Source organism: Ceratosolen solmsi, unplaced genomic scaffold (assembly GCF_000503995.2).
Source record: "Ceratosolen solmsi marchali unplaced genomic scaffold, CerSol_1.0 scaffold53, whole genome shotgun sequence".
Taxonomy (NCBI): Eukaryota; Metazoa; Arthropoda; class Insecta; order Hymenoptera; family Agaonidae; genus Ceratosolen; species Ceratosolen solmsi.
Window position 1 is genome coordinate 1,286,783 of NW_011948441.1, and position 21,116 is coordinate 1,307,898.

A 21,116-nucleotide genomic window follows, 5' to 3' on the forward strand; every position below is an offset into this window, starting at 1 on the left:
GCGAGCGACTGTTCATGGTATCGGCGCCGGGACTCCCGGTGGACCGCGGAGCCGAGGCAGGGGGCAGCACCGGGCGAGCCGACCCATTTCGCCACACGTGCTGCAGGGGCGACGAAGCTCGGAGGAGGGACAACTTCACCTGGAAACGAATCTAGAATTGGCTTCTAGAAGGGGACCCTTTAAATTGTCGTTTGGGCGGAAGAGATTGGGAGAATGAGAGAGAGAGAGAGAGAGAGAGAGAGAGAGAGAGAGAGAGACAGACAGCGAAATGGGAAGGGCATTTTGTTTTGGCGACGATATATTTGGGTGGAGGGGAAGAGGCAATTGTGTGGTACCATTATTTTTTATTTAGCTACACTTTCACCATATGGATTATCAGGATTCATTTCAAGCGAAAATCCAAAATATCTTCGTCTCAAAAATGCATAAATTGGGTAACGAATAATCTTTGGACGTGCGATAAATTGATTGAAAGTATCTAATTTTTTATGTAGTTTATTTGATTCCACCTCCTAACAGATATATTTATGCACTCGTTGGATTTTTTCTAATGTCAAATCATAAATTTTGCGTCCTTTAATATTACATTTGTAAAAAAAAGGAAAAAAAGCTTTTAGTAAAAATATATTTAGTATCTGATCATTGCCCTTTTAAATCTTAAAGAAAAACTATACACATTAATTGAAACAAAGGATTTAATCTAAAATTTTTATTTTCCAATATCAATATTTTACAATACTCATTGCCATTAATCAAACATATATTGTATTCTTGATTATCTGAATTAAATGTTTTCAGATTCATTTTTGCTATGAATGACTAATAACAATAATGTTATATATTTCATATATTATATATTTATGAAAATATGTTCCGTAAACATTAATTTTACTTTATTGATGCTTTTTATTTATTTTTATCTTGTATTGCACATTCATTTTCTAATAAAATTGATTTCGTCTTTCCTCTTTTAGCACACTAATTCGACGATTTCCCATCTTTTTGTTAAATTTACTAAAATTCTTTTATGTTATACCTCTGTTCCTTTATTATCCGTCTCTTTGTCTGCTTGACTATCTCCATCTCTCTGTTTTGATTACTTTATCAAAATCTTTTAAAGCTTCTAATCCTTGCTCTCTTTTACTTTCAGAATATGTTATGTTTTCTTTTTACGTTTATTTTTTCATAAAATTTCTGTAAAATGTTCCGAATTATTTTCTCTACATAGCCATAATCTCTGTACTTTCTCTATTCTCCTGACTTTCAGTATTCCTTTTCAAATGTGTAAGTGAAGAGTCAAAATTTATGATTTTAATGAATACTTTTATATCAGTCTTTCACTTATTGCATCAACCATTCGCATTTAACTCCATATAATCCATATATTCCATAATTTTATTGTTATTTATTTATGAAAATACTTTTAATGTTAATTGTAATTATTATGTATTTTTATTATACCTCACACGTTTACGAAATTATGATTAACATTAAAAATTTTTAATTTAAAAACAATATTATTTAAAAAAATAATTTTTATATTATTTTTATGATTTATGGTCGTTTTGAAATTAAAAGTTATTGTAATCCCGTTATTTAATAAAAATGCCATATGCTTTGATTTTAATGTAGTTCACGTAACTGTTTCAAGCTACATGAATGTAATTTCAAGCGCCTCGCATTTTATTTAAGATTTCTCTATTAGCTCCGCACTATTTTATTGATTTTTATTACTTTGATTATAATTATAGTAATATGTATTAAAAATTTCTTTTGACTCGCACAATAAAATTATTTTCTGTCAATCTTATTAAGGCTTTTATGAAAAACTAATGAATGCCTGTAATTAGTTATAGTATTGTATTATTACTAAATATAGATATCTATTTATTTATTTATATTTATTATTTATAAAAAAAGGCATATAGATCAATTTACAGAATATCAATAGAATATAGATAAATACGGGAAATACAGATATTGCAAGTGTTTGAAAAGACAGTGAAATGTTGAGATATAAATATTATATAACTAAACTAGCAGTAAAATATGCTGTACTCTTCGTATTATATGGATAGCTACGAACTCAATAATTATAATTTGCATATTAAAGACTTAAGCACATATTTGTATAACATTTGCTCGGTCACTATAAGCCTTATTTACCAACAACAATGTATGTAAATTAATTAAACGTGGTGTCCCATGTAGTTTATGTTTTTACGTTCCATTTTAAGATTCCCGTGATGTCGACTCACTTAAAATTATGTATTATCGATGTTTTAATAGGTATTCAGGTCAGTTGACCGTAAAACTCTTTGTGCGCGACATTTTAGCCCACTAATGTCCCAAAGCACCTTCGACTCTTGATGCGCAGATATGCACGTCACTTGAGCAGTGATAAGAAAGCGCACATGAAGAAAAATCAAGACCATGAGCACGAAACGGAAGAAGTAGCATCAGCAATTTCGAAAATTCTTCATTCTCCGAGCAACGAGTTTTCCGTACTGCTACATTGTCTATGTTTAAAAGAAATTTTAGTCTCCGAAGTGTAAAATACATGTATTTCATTAATAATTTTTGTTCGTTCTTATTTTTATCAATTTATAATATTTCTACTTTATTGAGTAGTTTTTTTGATAAAATGTAATTTTTAAAAAGCTACTTGTTAGGCGCTGTCCGAAATTATTTAATATATAACAATAATGAACAACTATTCTTAATGTTAAACCTTAATTTATGTAATAAATAAATAGTAAAAATATATGTCTACAAATAATTAGCAATGAAATAAGTTTCATTATGTATTTTGCTTAAAACAGTGTATTACTTAGCATTAAGTAATGGTGAAGGACGGTATTTAAAAAAAATTAGAAATAATAACGGCAACTAAACATGCTCTTACATTACATAAGAAGAATTTTATTATATTCTTAATTTATTCAATTCACGTAAAGTAAATTAAAATTTTGTAATGTAAATTAAGTAAAATTAAGTAAGCGTACTTTACATACATAATTGTCATAAAATCTTAACATAATTCATTATAATAAATTACAAAGTAATCCGCAAAAATCCAGGACATTTTATGAAAGTATATATAAAACTAAGGGCAGACATATTTATCTTGTTATATAATAAAGTAATTGTAACTAAACTATATTTATCTCCGATCTTTAAGCATGCGAATAGTTAAACGTCTACTTTCGTTGTTAATGTAACGATAAAATCGTATATACAGTACAATACATCGCATATAAAAACAGGTTTGATCTTAAATTTTATAATTATTGAGTATATAAAAGATAATATAAATATTATTCATATTAACTATAAGCTTTACCGAAGATTATTATTAACATGCATTCAATAATAACAGTATACGTATTACTTTATTAATAGGATATTATTTCTATGATACTTGATACTACTTTATGAAGATTTTAATGAAATCCCGATTATTAAGTTACATAATAAAACATTGTATAACACGTACAAAATTATTTGATTTATTATTTGAAAAAATATTTTTAAAATAAGCAAGTCATTTTTTAATAGTTTAGACTTACGTTACAAATTTTAATGACTACTATTTATATCGGTTTTTAAAAAGATTTCTCTTTTTGTTAATAGGCCAGCTTTATTATTTAACCTTAATATTTTATTTTGAAAACTTTTTATGTTTTTTTATTGATCCTATCGTGTTAAAAATATATTTTAGCATTTTAGTAAGAGATGTATGTAAATACTTAAAGGAGAATAAGGGAGACGGAAGCAGAAAGTGAAAGCAAGAATAAATAAATAATAGATTTAGGGCGAGTAAGTGTATAATATTAGAATAAAAGAAATGATTAATTATACGACTGCTAAGTATAATGAAACAAAATATTTCAATCAGTATAATTATATTTAAAATATTAATTTAAAAAATAATGTGTGTAGATGAGTTATCTCTAGAAAATTTAAACATGCACGATAGATGATTTACTTTACTTATTCAAATCTATCATTTATTTAACTTTATAATACATATTATATATTTACATATTTCCACTTTTTAATCTAATGTGTTAGTTTTATTGTATGTCCATAAGTTTCCTAGAGTTTTAATAAATAAATTTTAAATTAAAATATTACATGCAGTTACGTCATTATTCACATGTTAAGTAACATTTTCAACGATCATACATGCATTCTAATATATTGTTATTTTATAAAGTTAAATTTGATCTCATATCGCAAGCAATTCATATAAAGCGTAGATATTAAATAAATATGTCCATTAAGATACAATTTTAAATTATTTTATGGAAATTAATAATAATTCATAATACAATTATAAATTAATACTAAGATGTGGTAGAATTAAGACTATAATAAAACAATAAAGACAAATTTACTTTTTTGCGACAATTTTTTGAGGAGTTGTCTTATTTATTTAGATAAACATATACTTCGTGAGTTCTAGAATCACGTGAAAAAAATTTTTAATAATCAAGTTTTAAAACGTGATGCGTGTCTAAAACATTTCCAAATGCGTGCGTGACAAGAAGATTTTTAAAATCAAAATAAATAGCAATATGTCCCTTCTTTGTTTTAAATCAGTATGTAATCGAAATATAAATTCTTTTTTATCTTAATTATAAATTACAATTTATGGATTTGTCATTCTGTATTGTAATAGTCAACTTTTAAGATAGCAAAATGTGCTGAAAAATATTTATATTATAAGAAATACAGTTATAACAGTTAAACGCAAAATATTTAAAAATATTCGTAAACATCAAAGTAAATTACATTAAATTTAATCATTGCTATCATTTACTTATTACGACTATTAAATTATGTAATATCCTCAAAATATACATTACTATTATGTCATAAATTTCATAATAAAATATATACTTTAGAATGAATACTAAATAATATAATAAATGAGTAATAATAATAATAATAATAATAATAATAATAATAATAATAATAATATTAAGGCTAAAAAATCAAATGACTGATAAAGATTATTAATAGAATTAATTAGAACCATCATTTTTCAAATTTCCAAATATATACAGAAAGTTACATATTTTTTTTATAACAAATTTTATATTTTAGAAATAATTAATCATTTTAAATTGAAATTCTATTTTTAAATTAAAAATTCCGTCTTTTAAACGTTGAAAATATGAATGTTTATATTTTTAAATGTTATATGTTTGATTTCAAATATGGAACACTGATATTGATTTATATAATATTCTAAACTATAATATTAATACTTAACAAACTATAATAGAAAAACAAAATTTATACATTCTCAAAGATAACTCTAAATTTTTTAAACAAGCTTTAACAATGTTCTAAATAAATAATATGCATAAAAGAATTGGCCACGTGAATTTTATTAAAAATACATTCCTACATTAACAAACAGTTTTTAAACAAAAACAAATATATAAATAATCACTAGTAATAATATATTTTGTATTATAATACAAAATGATTGCCGTTTGATTTAATGATTTTCAATACATAAAAAATGATAACAAATAATGCAAATAATTATAAAATATTTGAAAATACATTTTATAAATCCATTTTAATATGAAAGCGTCATAATGAACCATACAATTGTACATTGTCAATGATATTTCTCAATGCTAAATAATCTTTTTGATTCCATGATACTATTCTTTATTTTTTCAAATATTAAAAATACCTAAATATTTAATATGAAATAATATTTTAAAGTAACAATAAAGAAAACTACAATTAAAATTTATGCTATAAGACGATATCGTCAGTATTCTTCATTAATTGACTAAATTTTGTGCAGAAATAAAATTTTAGAAGAATTTTATTTAAATTTTATTAATACATATCAAAATCGAATCAGCTGTGTTAAAAGTATGATCAATCTTTATCGAATTAGGAAAGAAATGTAAATAATCAGTATTTTCAAAATGAAATATATACATATTTATGAAGAATAATTGATAAATAAAAATAAAATAAAAAAAGAAAATTATAATGTAAAGTCTATAATGCTTTTCTATTCCCAACTGTGATTATGTTGGTATATTAAGAATACATTTTATGCACTTATAATTTTCACTATATAATTAGACGTAAATTTTCCTGACCATATATAATATAAGAAATTGTATTTTAAATATACGTAATAACAGTATTTCACCTATTTCATTTCCTTTGACGCCTAATTTTCTTACTATTCCACAAAATTTGTTTAACATGATTGCAATTATTGCTTATATACAAAATTCATACGAAATCTCTCAAAATGGTTACAAAAATTAATTTTAGTAATTATAAATTTTGTAATAATAATCAATTTTTTATTTAAATTATATTTAAACTACTAATGACTATGAATATTATGATTCTTATGATTCTTCCAATTGAAAGGATGAAAATTACAGGATTTTTTCTAACTCAAATTAGGCACATTCAAATGTTCAGAAACACCTTTGTCGTTTATTATGAGATAATTTATTGTAATTTTATATTTTATTTTTATTCATTTATATTTAATGTAATTTATAATTTTTGTCGAGTATATATACATAAGGCTGTATCAAAATAAGAGCAACGTTTACAAAGTAAACACGAGTCTCTTAGAATTCTTTAAATTGTTCCTTTTTTCATTTTTCGACAAGAGAATTAATTGTATAAGATTACGCAAACTATAACATATATATGCATACATACTATCGCCCACATGTCGTCATATCTTATGTCCAAAAAATTACACATACTTATATAATCGCATAGTTACAAATGATTTGATTAATCTAAGTCTTATTTCAAATATGTTGATTTTTATTTTTCGAAGAGAACATTTATTTACAGTTTTATTTTTCTTTCCTTATGCAGTTGGCTTATCGATTAACTCAAGTTTTACAACTTAATGTGTGCATTATTTTGATAAAAATATTTGGTCTTCTCTATTTATTAATTTTAGCACAAAACAATTAATTTATTAGCACAAAACACAAGTTGAATATTCAATTTTAATAAGTCTTCATTTTATTGATTATACAATGAACTGGAGTTTACATAAAATTGTACTTCCTCCTGTAATTTCGAACTGTAAATGAATAACTAATTTTCATAATTTTTTTTTATAATGAAATGATTTGAAATAATCTTATTGTGAATGAATTAAGAATTTACTTTTTAAATTATTTTATAATTCGTTATTTCAAATAAATATAATAGCTCGATCACTGTAAAGACTATAAAATTTTTTTAATAAAAATTTAATAGTCTCATGATTTAACTCTCGAATATACAAACATATATCATTTTTAAGTTATAGGTATAATTAATATAATATAATATTAATATTAAAGACTATATTATAACATAATAAATGTATAAAACATAAAATACCGAATTCACAAACATGAAACTAATTATATTTTGTAATTTTACTTTGCGTTAACATGAGTTTCTTAAATTGTAAAATAATACGTTATCAATTTAAATACATATTAAAGTATAATTTACTTTCATTATTTAAATATCGATTATTTTCTGCACAACTATTTACAATTTGTGCTTAATGAAATTTAAATAAAATTATTCATTCAATGATTTTTATTTATCATGATTTTTTAATATCTTGCAACTCCCATGAAATCCAAATACGTTTTAATGATTTATCAATCATTTTTAAAACATTTAATTACTGTTAAAAACTATTTTAAGACTACATTAATACATACTTTTTGCAATTAATATTAAATATTAGAAAATAATTTTCAAAAATGTAGAATAAGTTTCAATTTGATAAAAATTATACAAAAACCGAAAATAACTTGATTAAATAAGTATTACAATTAATAAAAGTTTACTGAAAGTTTATATCAGACTTAGCCTACAATTCTGCTTTTAATTAATCTGGATGGTGCAGAAAAATAAAAGAATTTATATATGCATTCTTACTAATTATATCAAAAGTATTGTTGATAAATATGTATTGATTACAATAAAAATAAAATTTAAGTAATTAAAAAATTAATTCTAAAAGTATATAGTACTGATATTATTATTAAAATTTATTGATAATATTATATGCTGTTTATATTTCATTAATATTTTAAGAAAACGTGTTAACTTATAAAAATAATTATTTGTAATAATTTCGCATATTAAAAAAGTCGATAATTAAAATAATAAACAGCCTATAAAACTATTTAGTTTCTTTTTTCATTTTTACATTACTGATTTAATATTTTTAGACTCAATTTTTTCTGCATCAAACAGACAATCAAACAAAACAATATTTGAAAGGCCTAATAGTACCATAATTTTCTAACTGCCATTATTATCATATTTCAGCAATTACTTCATTTAATTTTACTATAATATCAATGTATACGATGGATTTTAGCGTAAATAAAGAATATCATATAAATCAAGACTTATTTTATCGATAGTTAAAAAATTTATAATTTAATTATGTAAACTGCTCTACGTATCAAATATACAAACATTAATCACTCGTTCACTCAGTCCCATTTGTAATTTCTCCAAATGACTTATTTGTTAATTAACGTTCAATTAATTAATAGAAAGTATGTTAGTTAAATTTAAAAACATTCGGAAAACGGGCAAATACAAATCAACAAATTATTTTTATTTTATTTTAAATATATAATAATAATAGTGTATAATTATTATGCATAAAACTGAAGTAATTGCTGCCAATTGAGGTAATCCTGCTTCTTAGATAAATTTTAACAATTTGTAAAAATATTTATCTATAATTCAGGAAACGAGTATCACATACGTAAATATATTCATAGAAATAGGCTACCATTGGCCATTATCAAATTGAAATAGATTTTTTTAGATATTGCAGTATTATCCCCGCTTATATCTTCTTCTACATACAATTGAAGTGAGATTTTCGATCATTATCTTGCTGTTTGTTATTATTTCTGAAAACTTAAGCCTACCAGATCGTCTTACAAATTTTTCAATTTAATCCTTCACAAGCAACACATGATTTGTAATTTATACTATATATTAAACAGAAAATGTAACTAAGTAACTTTTATTTAAATAATATTAATTTACTCAAACACTATAATCCACAATTTTTTATATTTTCTCAATATGTAGATAAGAGAAGATATTAAACAAAAAAATGGGACATTTATTTCTATCGGTCCTTAAAAAATACAAAATTCCTAAAATAATTTTTTTTTTTGCCTTAACACTACGTAATTGAATTAAAAATATTAGTTTGTAAACATTTGTATGAAAAAATACTCAACAATAAAAATTTTCAAACGAATCTCATACTCCTTCAATATAAAACCAAGATTGCGACCTTAAGGACATAATTGTATAGTAAAAATTCGTCGATAGAATTTTTCGAAGACATTGGCAGTCAACGTTTATTAATCAAGAAAAATCTTGACAAGTCCTTCACTTTTATTAACAAAATGTCCAAAAACCAATGTTTTTAATTTTATTTATATATACACCCACACACGTATGCAAGCACACACGAGTACAAAATAAATTGAAATCGTAAAAATTACCCCACTCGATAGGCACCGACAAAGCTAACGTAACAACCCGTCTCTACGGATTTCTCGATAATACATTTTTACATGCGAGCATATTGAAAGGAAAAAAAACGAAAAATCATAAGCAATATATCTCGGCGGGTCCGAATCAATTCGTGGAGCGAAGCGTCCGCGCCGCCCACTTCTTATGACGGTAGATGGGACGTCGCAAGCCACCACTGCCGCCGCCCTCGCCACTCCTCTCCGACATTGGTTTTCCGTGTGCCATCGTCAGGTGCTTGGCAAATAATTCCAGAGGTATGAGCTTCTTGCATAATGGGCAACGGTGCGCTAGGTGGCCTGCAATGCAAAGATTGTCGACATCAGCCACGGAAGGTGGAGCCTTTTTTTGCTATGGTACGAATGTCGCGAAGAGTGCCAATGAATGTCAACATTTTGTTACTTTCAACTTAAGGTTAGGACTGTGTGTCAGCGTGAAGAGTCTTAATGTAAAAATAGGGAAATTTTTTTTTTTAAATATTTTTATACAGTTACAATATTTAAAGAATGCATGTAAGCCGTGCAAAATAAATTAAAGATCCGATAATTATCCCATCCTATAAGCGATAGCTAAGCTAAAATAATGATCGGAAATTAACGACGTTTTTATATGAAGTTGTCATTTGTAAATGTAGGTTATCAATCTATACAATTTATTGAGAATACTAAAATTTTTAATTTTACTGATTTGCAAAATTATGGCAAGTATTTATCTAAATAAAATATCTTAATCAATACACAAAAGTCAAACTACGTAAAAATAGTACTTTAATCATGCCTTAACTAATTATATATATATATATATATACACACAAATATATACACACATGCATGCGTATTCACGCGCGTGCACACATACTCTCACCCTCTTTCTTTGTGTATTAATTCTTAATTTAACAAACAGTATCAACTATTAAAGTATTAATTATAGAGTAAGTAAGTAAGAAACTTGAGAGAGTAAGTGAAAAGAAATTTATTGGACAATAAAACTGGAGTATCAATAGTCCTCCTATAATAAAGTTTTAAATTATGACTTTGGGCAAATACTTATGATTGGCAGCTCATTATGCATACAGCACGATTATGTGTACTACATTAGTTTGTACACAGTAAAATTGACACAAGAATATGATACATCTTGATCGATTTTATCTACGTAATACTTATGAGACTCCATGAATAATATTTAGAAAATTGCATCATAACATTACAAGTCGTGGTGATCACTATTACCATGAAAAAAGTATATAATACAATTTTTGTATTTTTGTATATAGCAAATACTACAAGGATTTATTATTGATTGAATACTGTCTTTAAAAATAGTCGTTAATTTCAAAGTTGCAGGATCACCATATACAATAAACATTTTCACATATAAAACTCATATAAAACTAATTTTGTAAGTATATGATAACATAAAAATTAATTATATACTCAAGACGTACCAGATGTCTTAGTTCTGTGCTGTAAACGATGTGTAGTTAGTGCAGCAGCACTAGAAAACCATTTGCCACAATCTGCACAGTTCAATTTCTTCACTTTCCATGTTCGATTAGGGCTCAAAATTTTCTTTTTAATTTTGATTTTATCCTTTTCATCTACCAATATATTCTGCAAACTTGTTATCTCTTTTTCGTCAACTTCTGGAGTTACTGATCTCTCATCTTGCAAAGCTATATCTGTACTTTGGCTGTCTTGTTTTCGAGTTTCACCTAATGAGTCTACTGAACTCTCAACCTTTATTTCTATCTCTAAATCTTGTGATATGTCATCTTTTAAAAATTTGTCTTGATTTAATTTACTTTTTTGCTGACTTTTATCCGATGATTCAATCAAGTTTTGCATATTCATTTCTGATTCAGGCATCACTGACTTCTCATCTACTAAAAACTTCTCTTTATTAAATTTAACATTTTTACGAAATTCAGATATAGCTTCCATAGAATCTTCATTTTTTTCATCCACCTCTGTTGTCATTTCATCATCATTTGAATTGGATTCTGACAATATTTCAATTTTTACCACCACTTCTGGACTTTCTGATCTCTTATCCTTAGAAGTACTTCTTTTACTCGGCCTTCCTCTCTTTCGTGGTTCTGAAGATATCTCGGCATAGCTTTCATTCTTTTCCTCCGCTTCTGGAGTAGTTGATCTTTCATCCTTAGAAAGATTTCGTTTGCTAGGTCTACCTCGTTTCTTGGGTATTTGAATAGGAAGAAGGTCTAACATATCAGATTTATCTTTTAGATCCGGACTGACAGACCTTCCTTCCTTCGATAAGCTTTTTTTACTTGGTCTGCCCCTTTTTCGAGGCTCTGATATAAACTCCATTATAGGCCTTTCCATGGATTGCATTTTATGTTCTGCTAAATTTATATTTTTTTCCATCGATTCAGGTGAAGCTGATCTCTCTTTCGAAGGCTTTTTTTTTGGTGGTCTGCCTCTTTTACGAGGTTCTGTAAAAGTTTCGAAGGAGCTATCTAACTTCAACTCAATATCTGGAGTAGGGCTAAAAGAAAAGCATTATTTTAATACAAAAATCAATGAAATTTTTCAACAAAATATCTTTTCAATTCTATTCTACTTTCATAAAATTTTATAAGTCATATAAATGTGCATAAATGTAAAATATTTGAATATTTCAAACTTTGTATATAAATGTATATAAATATGTAACTTTGTATATATACATATCGATATATTTATGGACAAACGACTAATTATACATTTAACTGTAAAATTTTATACAAAATAAGTTATACCCCGCCATGCAATACATTTAATTTAAATTAGTATTAAAACGTAACATGTTGTATTCATTATGTAACGAACTTACAGTAAAAATGTGTACAAAGATGCCTTCTATTTGAGAAAATATTAAATATAAGATTTGTGTAACATAAAAATTTATATAAAATATTATTCATATAATTTTATGTTATTTACATGGTTATGTTAGTAGATAATAGGGCTCATAAAGAAATCGATTTGTTATAATAAAATAAAAATAAATAAATAAATAAAAGGAAAAAAATCAACAAAAATAATTAAACCTTTCATCCTTGGATAAACTGCTTTTGATTCGTGGTCTGCCTCGTCTTCTAGGCTCCCGTTCTGGCTCTGGTGAACTCTCGTCCATACTATCTTCTATGTCGCTAGAATCCGAATCGTTTCTCAACCAACTATGTTTTGGGGGTCTGCCTCTTTTCCTTGGCGAATGCACAGCTCTGACATGTCTTGCCAATGCCACAGCAATATCGAAAAACTCATTACAAGATTTACACTTGAATTTTTTTCCTTTCCCTATCATACATGCCTTTCTTTCTTCCAATTTCTGAATATTTGCTGGCGATTTTGGGCAAATTTCCAAATGCCTTTCCAGTGCCCTGCGTTTTCGGAATTTACGATTACAGTGACTACACTGCATGATACAGTCCTTCGACTTTTTATTTAAATCTTCGTCACTTTCATCCGAGTCACCCACACTAATAATATCGTTTTCTTTATCACTCGAACCCTTTCCTTTTTTACCATCGAGTGTTATCTCCATAATATTAGATCGATCATTCTCGTCAATGTCTATTTCGATTACTTCAACAGATCGGTGAGTTCTTCGAGTACGTCTAATAGGTTTTCGAGGATTATAATCTGGATCTGGAAGTAGTTTCTTTTTTCTTCTGCCTCGTTTTTTTGTCACAACCGGCTCCTCTTCCTCTTCTGAAAAGACAGAAGCAGGTTGAATAATAATTTCTGAATCAGTTCGATTAACCACTGTTAACTGCTGTTTTCTAGATCTTTTCACTTTCACCGCATGTGGTTCTATCAAAGAGTTCTGCATATCATTTTGTGGTAATTCATCGGATGAGTTTGGTCCGTCTTCGAAGGTAGAAAAATCGCTCAACGTGGGATCTTCTATGTCCTCTTTTATTACTTTTTTCTGTATTTTAAGTAAATTATTTGACAGTTGTGATTTTTTTTGATTTTTGTAAGTTCGACAAACTGTTACAGACTCTTTCTTCTGAGAATATACTAACGTGGCGTTTGGACTATTTTTTAAGGTAGAAGAAAATTTTATGCCAATATCCTTTTTCCTTTCATTACTTTGCGATTCTAAAGATCTTGTTTTACTGGCATTTAATGAAGCCTTGCTTGTATTGAAGCTTAGCAGTGAAGCTTGAAGCTCATCAAAGGTCAATTCAGAATCAGAATGATCACCATCACACAACATATATTGCACAGTCGATTGTTCTATTATCTCTGCATCACTATCTATATCATCTTGAAAATGATCTGAGAAAATTATTATTTTTCAGTAAAGTTTCTTTAAATAAATATTTAATGCATTCAATATAATCAAAATTACACCATTCCATACGTACCAATAATGTAAGATTCATTTGAAGTATAACCAATATTAGTTTCCTTTCTTGAATCGAAACGGGAATGAGAAGCATTACTAATTTTTTTAGTAGTTTTTGTCAAATGTGGTTGTCTTATTGCATTTTTGTTTCGAGAACTTTTCATAACATAAGTGTTTGTTCGCTCTAAATTTTGAACTTTCTTCTTTTGTAGTTTTTGATGTTTTGGTACTTCTACAATGTTCGCTTTAATGTCAGATTTCTTTTTTATTTCCTCTATTTTTTCATATCGGCGTTTAGTTTCCTCATACGTCTCATATATAATTTCTTCTTTTTTATCTAGAGGTTTAGATTCTCTTTTTTGCTGTAAAGTTGGTTTTTTTACCGTCTTTACAGCACCTTCACCAATTAATCTTTCAACGTCGGCTCTATAAATATTATTACACATTATTATACATATTATATAATATAAATTTATATTAAACTAAATTTTAAATTGTTAAAAGATATTATATTATATTTAAACAAATAATTGAAATATTATATTAAAAGTATATGGTAGTTATTTATGTAAACTTACTTCAAAAGAAAATGGAAGTTACTTGGAGGTTCGCCAGATTCATCATATAAAGCAACTGCAAAAATTTCATCCGAGTCTTCTACAGCATATAATGCTAATTGCTGACCTGTAGATGTTACAAACGTAGCAATGGTTTCATCGTCATCTGATTCCAGTTCTGGTTCATTAATTTTAATAGTAGTAGAATTTTTTGAATTATCCTTAAATCGAAAAATTGCATGATTATAGGAAGCAAAGAAAATAATCTTAGTGTTAAGAAATTCCTATATTAAGGAATTATTTACTTATTGCCCACACAAGCGTATATATTATATATCAATAAAAATATATATGAATAAAATATAAGTACCACGTTTTCACTACAAGCACCATCCTTGGACACATCATGTATAGTATCACATGTAGGTGCATGGAAGGTAATCATATTATTTGAATATTCTGAACCTTTTAAAGGTAGATTATTTTTACAATCTGAATTTGTAACCACATTAACAATTGTCTCTCCATGTGCGTCATTGTCATAAATTATCTAAAATATATTTATAATTTATATTTAAATACCATCTTTGATTAAAGTTTATGATGCCAATTATATTTTGTATTTATATATGCTTATATACATTTATAAATCATTACATACTATCGCAATTATAATTACAAAAAATTTAAATAAATGAAATTTAAAATTAATGTATTTAGAAAGATACCTAATTATTATTACACAGTCTGTTATTTATAGGTTATAATAGAAAGTACATTTGCATGAAAATAAAAAAATATTTACAATTATTTCTTCTATATTTTAGTACAAATATTTATACATAATAAAAGGCACTTTTTATTTTTATTTTACTCAAAAAATAATTTATTACAAATTCCCATGTATTTCTTATTAAATGTATATGTAATTATTGAAAATAGCTAGATCTACTATTAAATATATTGTTTTAAACTACTTCTTAAATAAATTTTTAAATATACAAATTCATTTCATAACACAAAGTTTGTAATATAGCAAAAATTTTCAATATGGAGCAACAAAGAAATTATCTTTCAATGTTAGACTATTGTAGTCTTAATTCAAAACTACTTATCAATATTAAAATTCTAGTATCTCGTTACCACAGTTCCTTCCATTTCATTCTGGCAATCGCTCAATAGATCAATATTTGCGGACTTATCAAGACTGGTTGTATTCTCCTCCTGCCCAATTTCAACAGCTAGCGGACTCTTGTCCTCGAGTTCCATTTTTCTTTTTATTTGATTCTATACATTCCTCACATCTTCATACCTATTCTCGATACTGTCAACCAAAAGTCAACTGATGCTTTTACAGCATTTATTGAGGTACTTATAACCTAAGATGAAAAATTGTAAACACAAGTCCCCATTGAAATCACTTATTTCAAATTAATATAACAAAACGGTATTCCTTTACTCGTAATAGGAAGAATCCATCGAAAGTATGTTGTTTTTAGAGGTTACGTTTACATTTATTATAAGTGTAGTCATATGAAGTGCAATATTAATAAGCAAGCAATGAGAAATATATTAATAAATTAGCAAGATTTTGAAGAACAAAAACAACCAAATATTTATTGAACTTTAGACTCAGAAAATTAAGAATTTATAATGACTGTAACACCGGGCGACTGATTTAATTTATTTTCGAGCCACTAGCCGAATGTAGGACGTGCACAAAAAACAATGAATACCTATAAACTCTCCGAGGCTTCTCTGCTTCCATAACAAATATGCTTTCTCGCTCCCTCGCAATAACTTTGACTATACGTGAAAAAGATAAGCTATGCCAGGTGGCGCTTGCGTTATGACTCGCGGTTTTACGAACCAGACTTCACTTTTTTTAAAATTTTAACGTCAATTTGCATTTTAGAATTAAAAATCAAATAATAAAGTCAGCAATATACTACAAAACAGTTCATTTTACTGCCATTTTTTCTTTTTTATATTATTAAATTGTAGCAGCTCATTCGTTGAAGTCATTTGCCAAAAATGTTTGGTTAAGTAAAAAATTAATTATCGTAAGTTAAACCCAATGTCAGTTATCGTCATAATAGCAAAGAAATTGTCAGTTTACTGCGTCAAAATAGTGATAGTCCAATGGAGATACCGTGTATGCATAATGAACAGTATTTACTTTAATTTTATTAGTTATTAAATATTATTTGTTTTTAAATTTATAAGTTACAATCGAAAATTATAAATTGGAAAAATATATATTTACATGCAAATTTAATAATAATTTAGTATAGTAATAGGCTAATTTAAATAATAATAGTTTATTTAAACATTTTTCAGAGTCTATCTATTGCAGTTATAAGCGAATATTCTATGGGGAAACAAATAATTAGAAGTAATAAGAATTACAATATTTATTAAATGATCGTTATTGATCAGTTGATTCTTGACGTATGCTCATAGAAATTACGGTCACATACTATATTTCGATTATTTCCCGCCATTTTCGCATTCATCAATTATTTATCAAATACAACATTAAATAATAGATTTTGCAAGTATTTTATAAGAATTAAAAAATATTAATAAAAATATCATTTGCTAATTTTATGGATGTATTTAACGCATTCATATTGTTTGAAAGCTCATATTTCTCATGCACACCACGAATTAATACAAAAATGGATGCTGATATTTTCTACTGTAGGTACGAAACCACTAAAAATATCCTATATTTCCCTAATATTTTGTTTATTTACAAGAATCAGTAGGTGGCGCTGTACAAAGTGTTACTGTAATTCGATTCAAAATTTTATTGATCTAACAAAAATGGAATTCCATAATTCTCTACATATTTTGATTTTTGAAGCATATATGCATTGTCTTAAATATCAGTATTTATTTTTATAAAAATAATTATACGAAATAATTATACGATTCGATAAATTGTTCGTTTTCAAGTAACTTAAATTAGAATTTAAAAATAAATTAATCCGTCTGTGGATAGAATAAGATAATCCTATATAAATTCCACAGTTTGAAATTTAAAGTAAGCTCATTTTATGTATAAATTCATAATTATTGTTTTATTGTTGGCTATTTTTATTGTTTGATATTTTTCAATTTAATTACAAATAAATAGGGCAATTTGAATTAAGATTTAGAATGTTTATTGATCTACTAATCAACCGATATGATTGAAAGATATACTTAATAAAAATTATTCTTATACCATTGATTAATTATGAAAATAAAATAAACAAATACAATATTATAAACCTAAGAATTCTTTTTTAATCATTGTCCTTTCAAATATGAATTTTTTTTTTTTTTTTTATAGTCTGTACGATATAATAAGCGTTATAATTATATCTTTAATATGCAATATAAAAATTCTTTAAACTTCGAGGTTAAAATTTGTGTTTCATTAATTAGACAGACATTGCTGATTATTGTTAATATTTTACAGTAAAGTAAATTTATGTAAAAATAACCATTAAACTCATATTTTAATGGATGCGTTTTATATTTTTTATATTAAACGTTTTTTTTAATAACTATGATTCTAAATTATATATTAGAAATTGTGATAAGAATCTAATTAAAGAAAATATATTAAAAATTGTGATAAGAATCTAATTAAAGAAAATATATTAAAATTTTTGTTTTATATAATTAAAAACTGTCGGCTAGATCGGATAGAAATTTTACGATTCTGATTAGCTGTTAAGCAATCACATTTCAAAAATATAAAAATGGATAATATTTTTATATAAATATGTAAAATTTAAGCTAAAATATGGGATTCATTGAAGACACATTCATCATCCTTATTACACAGGTAAAATAATTTTACTTTACTTTATTTTTATAAGTGTAACCTCTAAATATATCATATTGAAAATACATATTTATAATCAAATTCTTGATTTTACTTTTTAATAATATGAATCTCATTATATTCCTCATTATACGTAGTTTAAATCTATATGTTAAATATTAATAGTTTCAATTTTTTATTTCTATTTTAGATATTTTTCTTCTTAGGAGGATGGATTTTCTTTGTAAAACAACTTTTTCGAGATTATGAAGTACATCATAGGCTTGTCCAGCTTATTTTCTCAACAACTTTTTCATTATCTTGTACAATGTTTGAACTGATAATTTTTGAAATTGTTGGTGTTCTAGAAACTAGGTAAATTTTAATAAATATTCATAATTAAAAAGAAATTAATTTAATGTTATTACTAATAATACTGAAATTTTAATAAAGTTCTAGATATTTTCATTGGAATATTGGCCTTTATTTGTTACTATTTATGGTAATTGTTTTAATACCATTTTATATTGCATATTTTATTATTAGCAATATTAGATTTGGTAAGTAATAAAAATTATTTGCTGTCTCTTCTATGTTAAATATATCTTATTTTATTTGCAGTAAAAATGAACTTAATAAGACCATTGACCGTTTTGGTGTATTTCTTTTATTTATACTTGTTCTGGAAACTAGGTGATCCTTTTCCTATTTTAAGTCCAAAGAAGGGTTTGTTATCAATTGAGCAAGGAGTTAGTAGAATAGGTGTTATTGGTGTTACCGTTATGGCTCTTCTATCAGGCTTTGGTGCTGTGAACTATCCTTATTCATCGATGGCATATTTTATGCGGCCAGTTTCATATGCAGATGTTCAAGTAATAGAGAGACGATTGCTTCAAACAATGGATATGATTGTTGCTAAAAAAAAACGTGTAGCTTTAGCCAAAACAGGGCAGGTTCAAACTGTACAGACTGATTCGAGATCGAGATTATGGGGCATGTTAACACCCTTAGGTAACATTAAAGGAAACCAAGAAAGTAAGATTTAAAGTTAAATCACATTAATAATATAATTTAAATCAAACTTAAGACAATTGTTAAGTTATTAATAATAATATTTATAATATTTCTAGCTATTTAATACAGATTTATTATTTATAATTTATTTTCTACTTTTAGATGTGAAGCAATTACAACAAGAAGTATTAGCTTTAGAGGAATTGTCTAGACAATTATTTTTAGAAGCTCATGATATACATAATGCAAGAGAACGTTTAGAATGGGCTGCAACATGGAAAGGGAAATATTTTAATTTTCTTGGTTACTTTTTTTCAATATATTGTTTGTGGAAAATTTTCATTGTAAGTATAGCCTTATAATTCCAGTTTTTGTTTGTAAATTTTTATATTCAGATGGCGAGTAAGTTATAAAAATTCTCAGTATTTAAAAATCACTGAAAAAATTTTAAATAATTTTTTTAGAATTATATTTATAGATACTTGATTAAAACATAAAAATTAATATAGTGTATTTAAATTATAATCAATAAGACTAATCCAATACAGTTAAATATTTTAAAAAATAAATTTGATTTATATAAAGTACATGTAATTTGTTTCAATCTAAGTTATAAATTATTCAGAAATACTTATTGGTTTGATAAAAATTATATATTTTAAGCATAAATTGATTTTAAATAAAGTGAATGTGAAAATTACTAACTGTAGTTTATTTTTCAGTCTACGATAAATATAGTTTTTGATCGAGTAGGAAAGAAAGATCCAGTAACTAAAGGCATTGAAATAGCTGTACATTGGATTGGTTTTGATATTGATGTGACATTTTGGTCTCAGCACATATCCTTTTATCTGGTCGGCTGTATCGTTGTAACTTCTATTAGAGGATTACTGCTCACTTTAACAAAGGTTTGGAAAGAAAAACATATTTTCATCTCTAATTATTCAGATCTTACATTATATATATTCATTTACTTATTTGTTTATTCACTTAGTTTTTCTATGCAATATCAAGCAGTAAATCTTCAAATATTATTGTACTGATACTTGCTCAAATAATGGTAAGATATGAATACTTTTATAGTATTTCATAGCAATAAGCCTTAAATATACTTTTATTTTTAAACTATTAAAGAAAATATCTTCCAGGGTATGTATTTCGTATCATCAGTGTTATTAATGCGTATGAATATGCCAGCTGAGTATCGTATTATAATAACACAGGTGCTGGGCGATCTGCAATTTAACTTTTATCACCGCTGGTTCGACGTGATATTCCTTGTCTCGGCACTCTCATCTATAGGGTTCTTGTACTTGGCACACAAACAAGCACCTACTGAACGCGTATAAATAAATTGTAACAGAAAGCAATAATGTTAAAACAAATTAATACGCGTTGTAATATTTAGATACATGTTACTACTGCATCTGCGTGTAAGAAATATAAAGATGGTCTACGAAATTCTATTTTTTATACATTCCACGTATAAATTATTCTAATTACAAATACTTATGATGAAAATTCTCTCTTGAATGGTAGTAAGATAAATATAGATTTTCGTATGAAAAAATTGTAAATATTGTTTGAAAGAAACTTATTGAATAAATAAGTCTTTAAATACGTTTTATATTTCATAAAATTTATTATTCTTATGTACCATTTAAATCATTAATTTAAAACTAATTTTGTAAAAAGAACTAGTAAAATTAAGTATGACATTCTAATACTTGTTTGAATTTTAAAAGGTAATTTCATTGAAAATT

At 25.9% G+C, this 21,116-nt stretch overlaps 2 protein-coding genes and 1 long non-coding RNA gene across 3 annotated transcripts; 1 reads left to right on the forward strand and 2 right to left on the reverse strand.

Moving 5' to 3' along the window:
• Positions 1–9,304: 9,304 nt before the first annotated feature.
• On the reverse strand, positions 9,305–14,964 carry LOC105365745 (uncharacterized). Its single transcript, XM_011503978.1, has 6 exons — positions 14,890–14,964; positions 14,541–14,740; positions 13,982–14,388; positions 12,656–13,892; positions 11,048–12,111; positions 9,305–9,899 (listed from the first exon to the last, which is right to left on the reverse strand). The coding sequence occupies exons 1-6, from the start codon at positions 14,962–14,964 to the stop codon at positions 9,709–9,711; spliced, it is 3,174 nt and encodes a 1,057-aa protein (XP_011502280.1). The 3' UTR covers positions 9,305–9,708.
• A 67-nt stretch (positions 14,965–15,031) lies between these two features.
• On the reverse strand, positions 15,032–16,298 carry LOC105365684 (uncharacterized). The gene is made up of 3 exons (XR_912977.1): positions 16,256–16,298; positions 15,663–15,898; positions 15,032–15,069 (listed from the first exon to the last, which is right to left on the reverse strand). It is a non-coding gene; the product is annotated as an uncharacterized LOC105365684 (long non-coding RNA).
• Positions 16,299–18,871: 2,573 nt separating this feature from the next.
• On the forward strand, positions 18,872–20,860 carry GPHR (golgi pH regulator). The gene is made up of 7 exons (XM_011503911.1): positions 18,872–18,899; positions 18,961–19,065; positions 19,138–19,374; positions 19,516–19,697; positions 20,076–20,261; positions 20,348–20,413; positions 20,502–20,860. Exons 2-7 carry the CDS (start codon positions 18,966–18,968, stop codon positions 20,700–20,702), a joined length of 972 nt encoding a protein of 323 aa, XP_011502213.1. The 5' UTR covers positions 18,872–18,899; positions 18,961–18,965; the 3' UTR covers positions 20,703–20,860.
• The last annotated feature ends 256 nt before the right edge of the window (positions 20,861–21,116 follow it).

Bases quoted from the DNA above. Each gene is read 5' to 3' on its own strand.
- GPHR (XM_011503911.1), top strand. From the start codon at position 18,966: ATGAACTTAATAAGACCATTGACCGTTTTGGTGTATTTCTTTTATTTA. The intron at 19,375-19,515 runs GTAAGATTTAAA...TTCTACTTTTAG, and splicing joins CATTAAAGGAAACCAAGAAA to ATGTGAAGCAATTACAACAA. The intron at 20,414-20,501 runs GTAAGATATGAA...AATATCTTCCAG, and splicing joins TGATACTTGCTCAAATAATG to GGTATGTATTTCGTATCATC.
- LOC105365745 (XM_011503978.1), bottom strand. From the start codon at position 14,964: ATGATTACCTTCCATGCACCTACATGTGATACTATACATGATGTGTCC. The intron at 14,741-14,889 runs GTACTTATATTT...TTTCGATTTAAG, and splicing joins GTGCTTGTAGTGAAAACGTG to GATAATTCAAAAAATTCTAC. The intron at 13,893-13,981 runs GTACGTATGGAA...TAATTTTCTCAG, and splicing joins AAATGAATCTTACATTATTG to ATCATTTTCAAGATGATATA.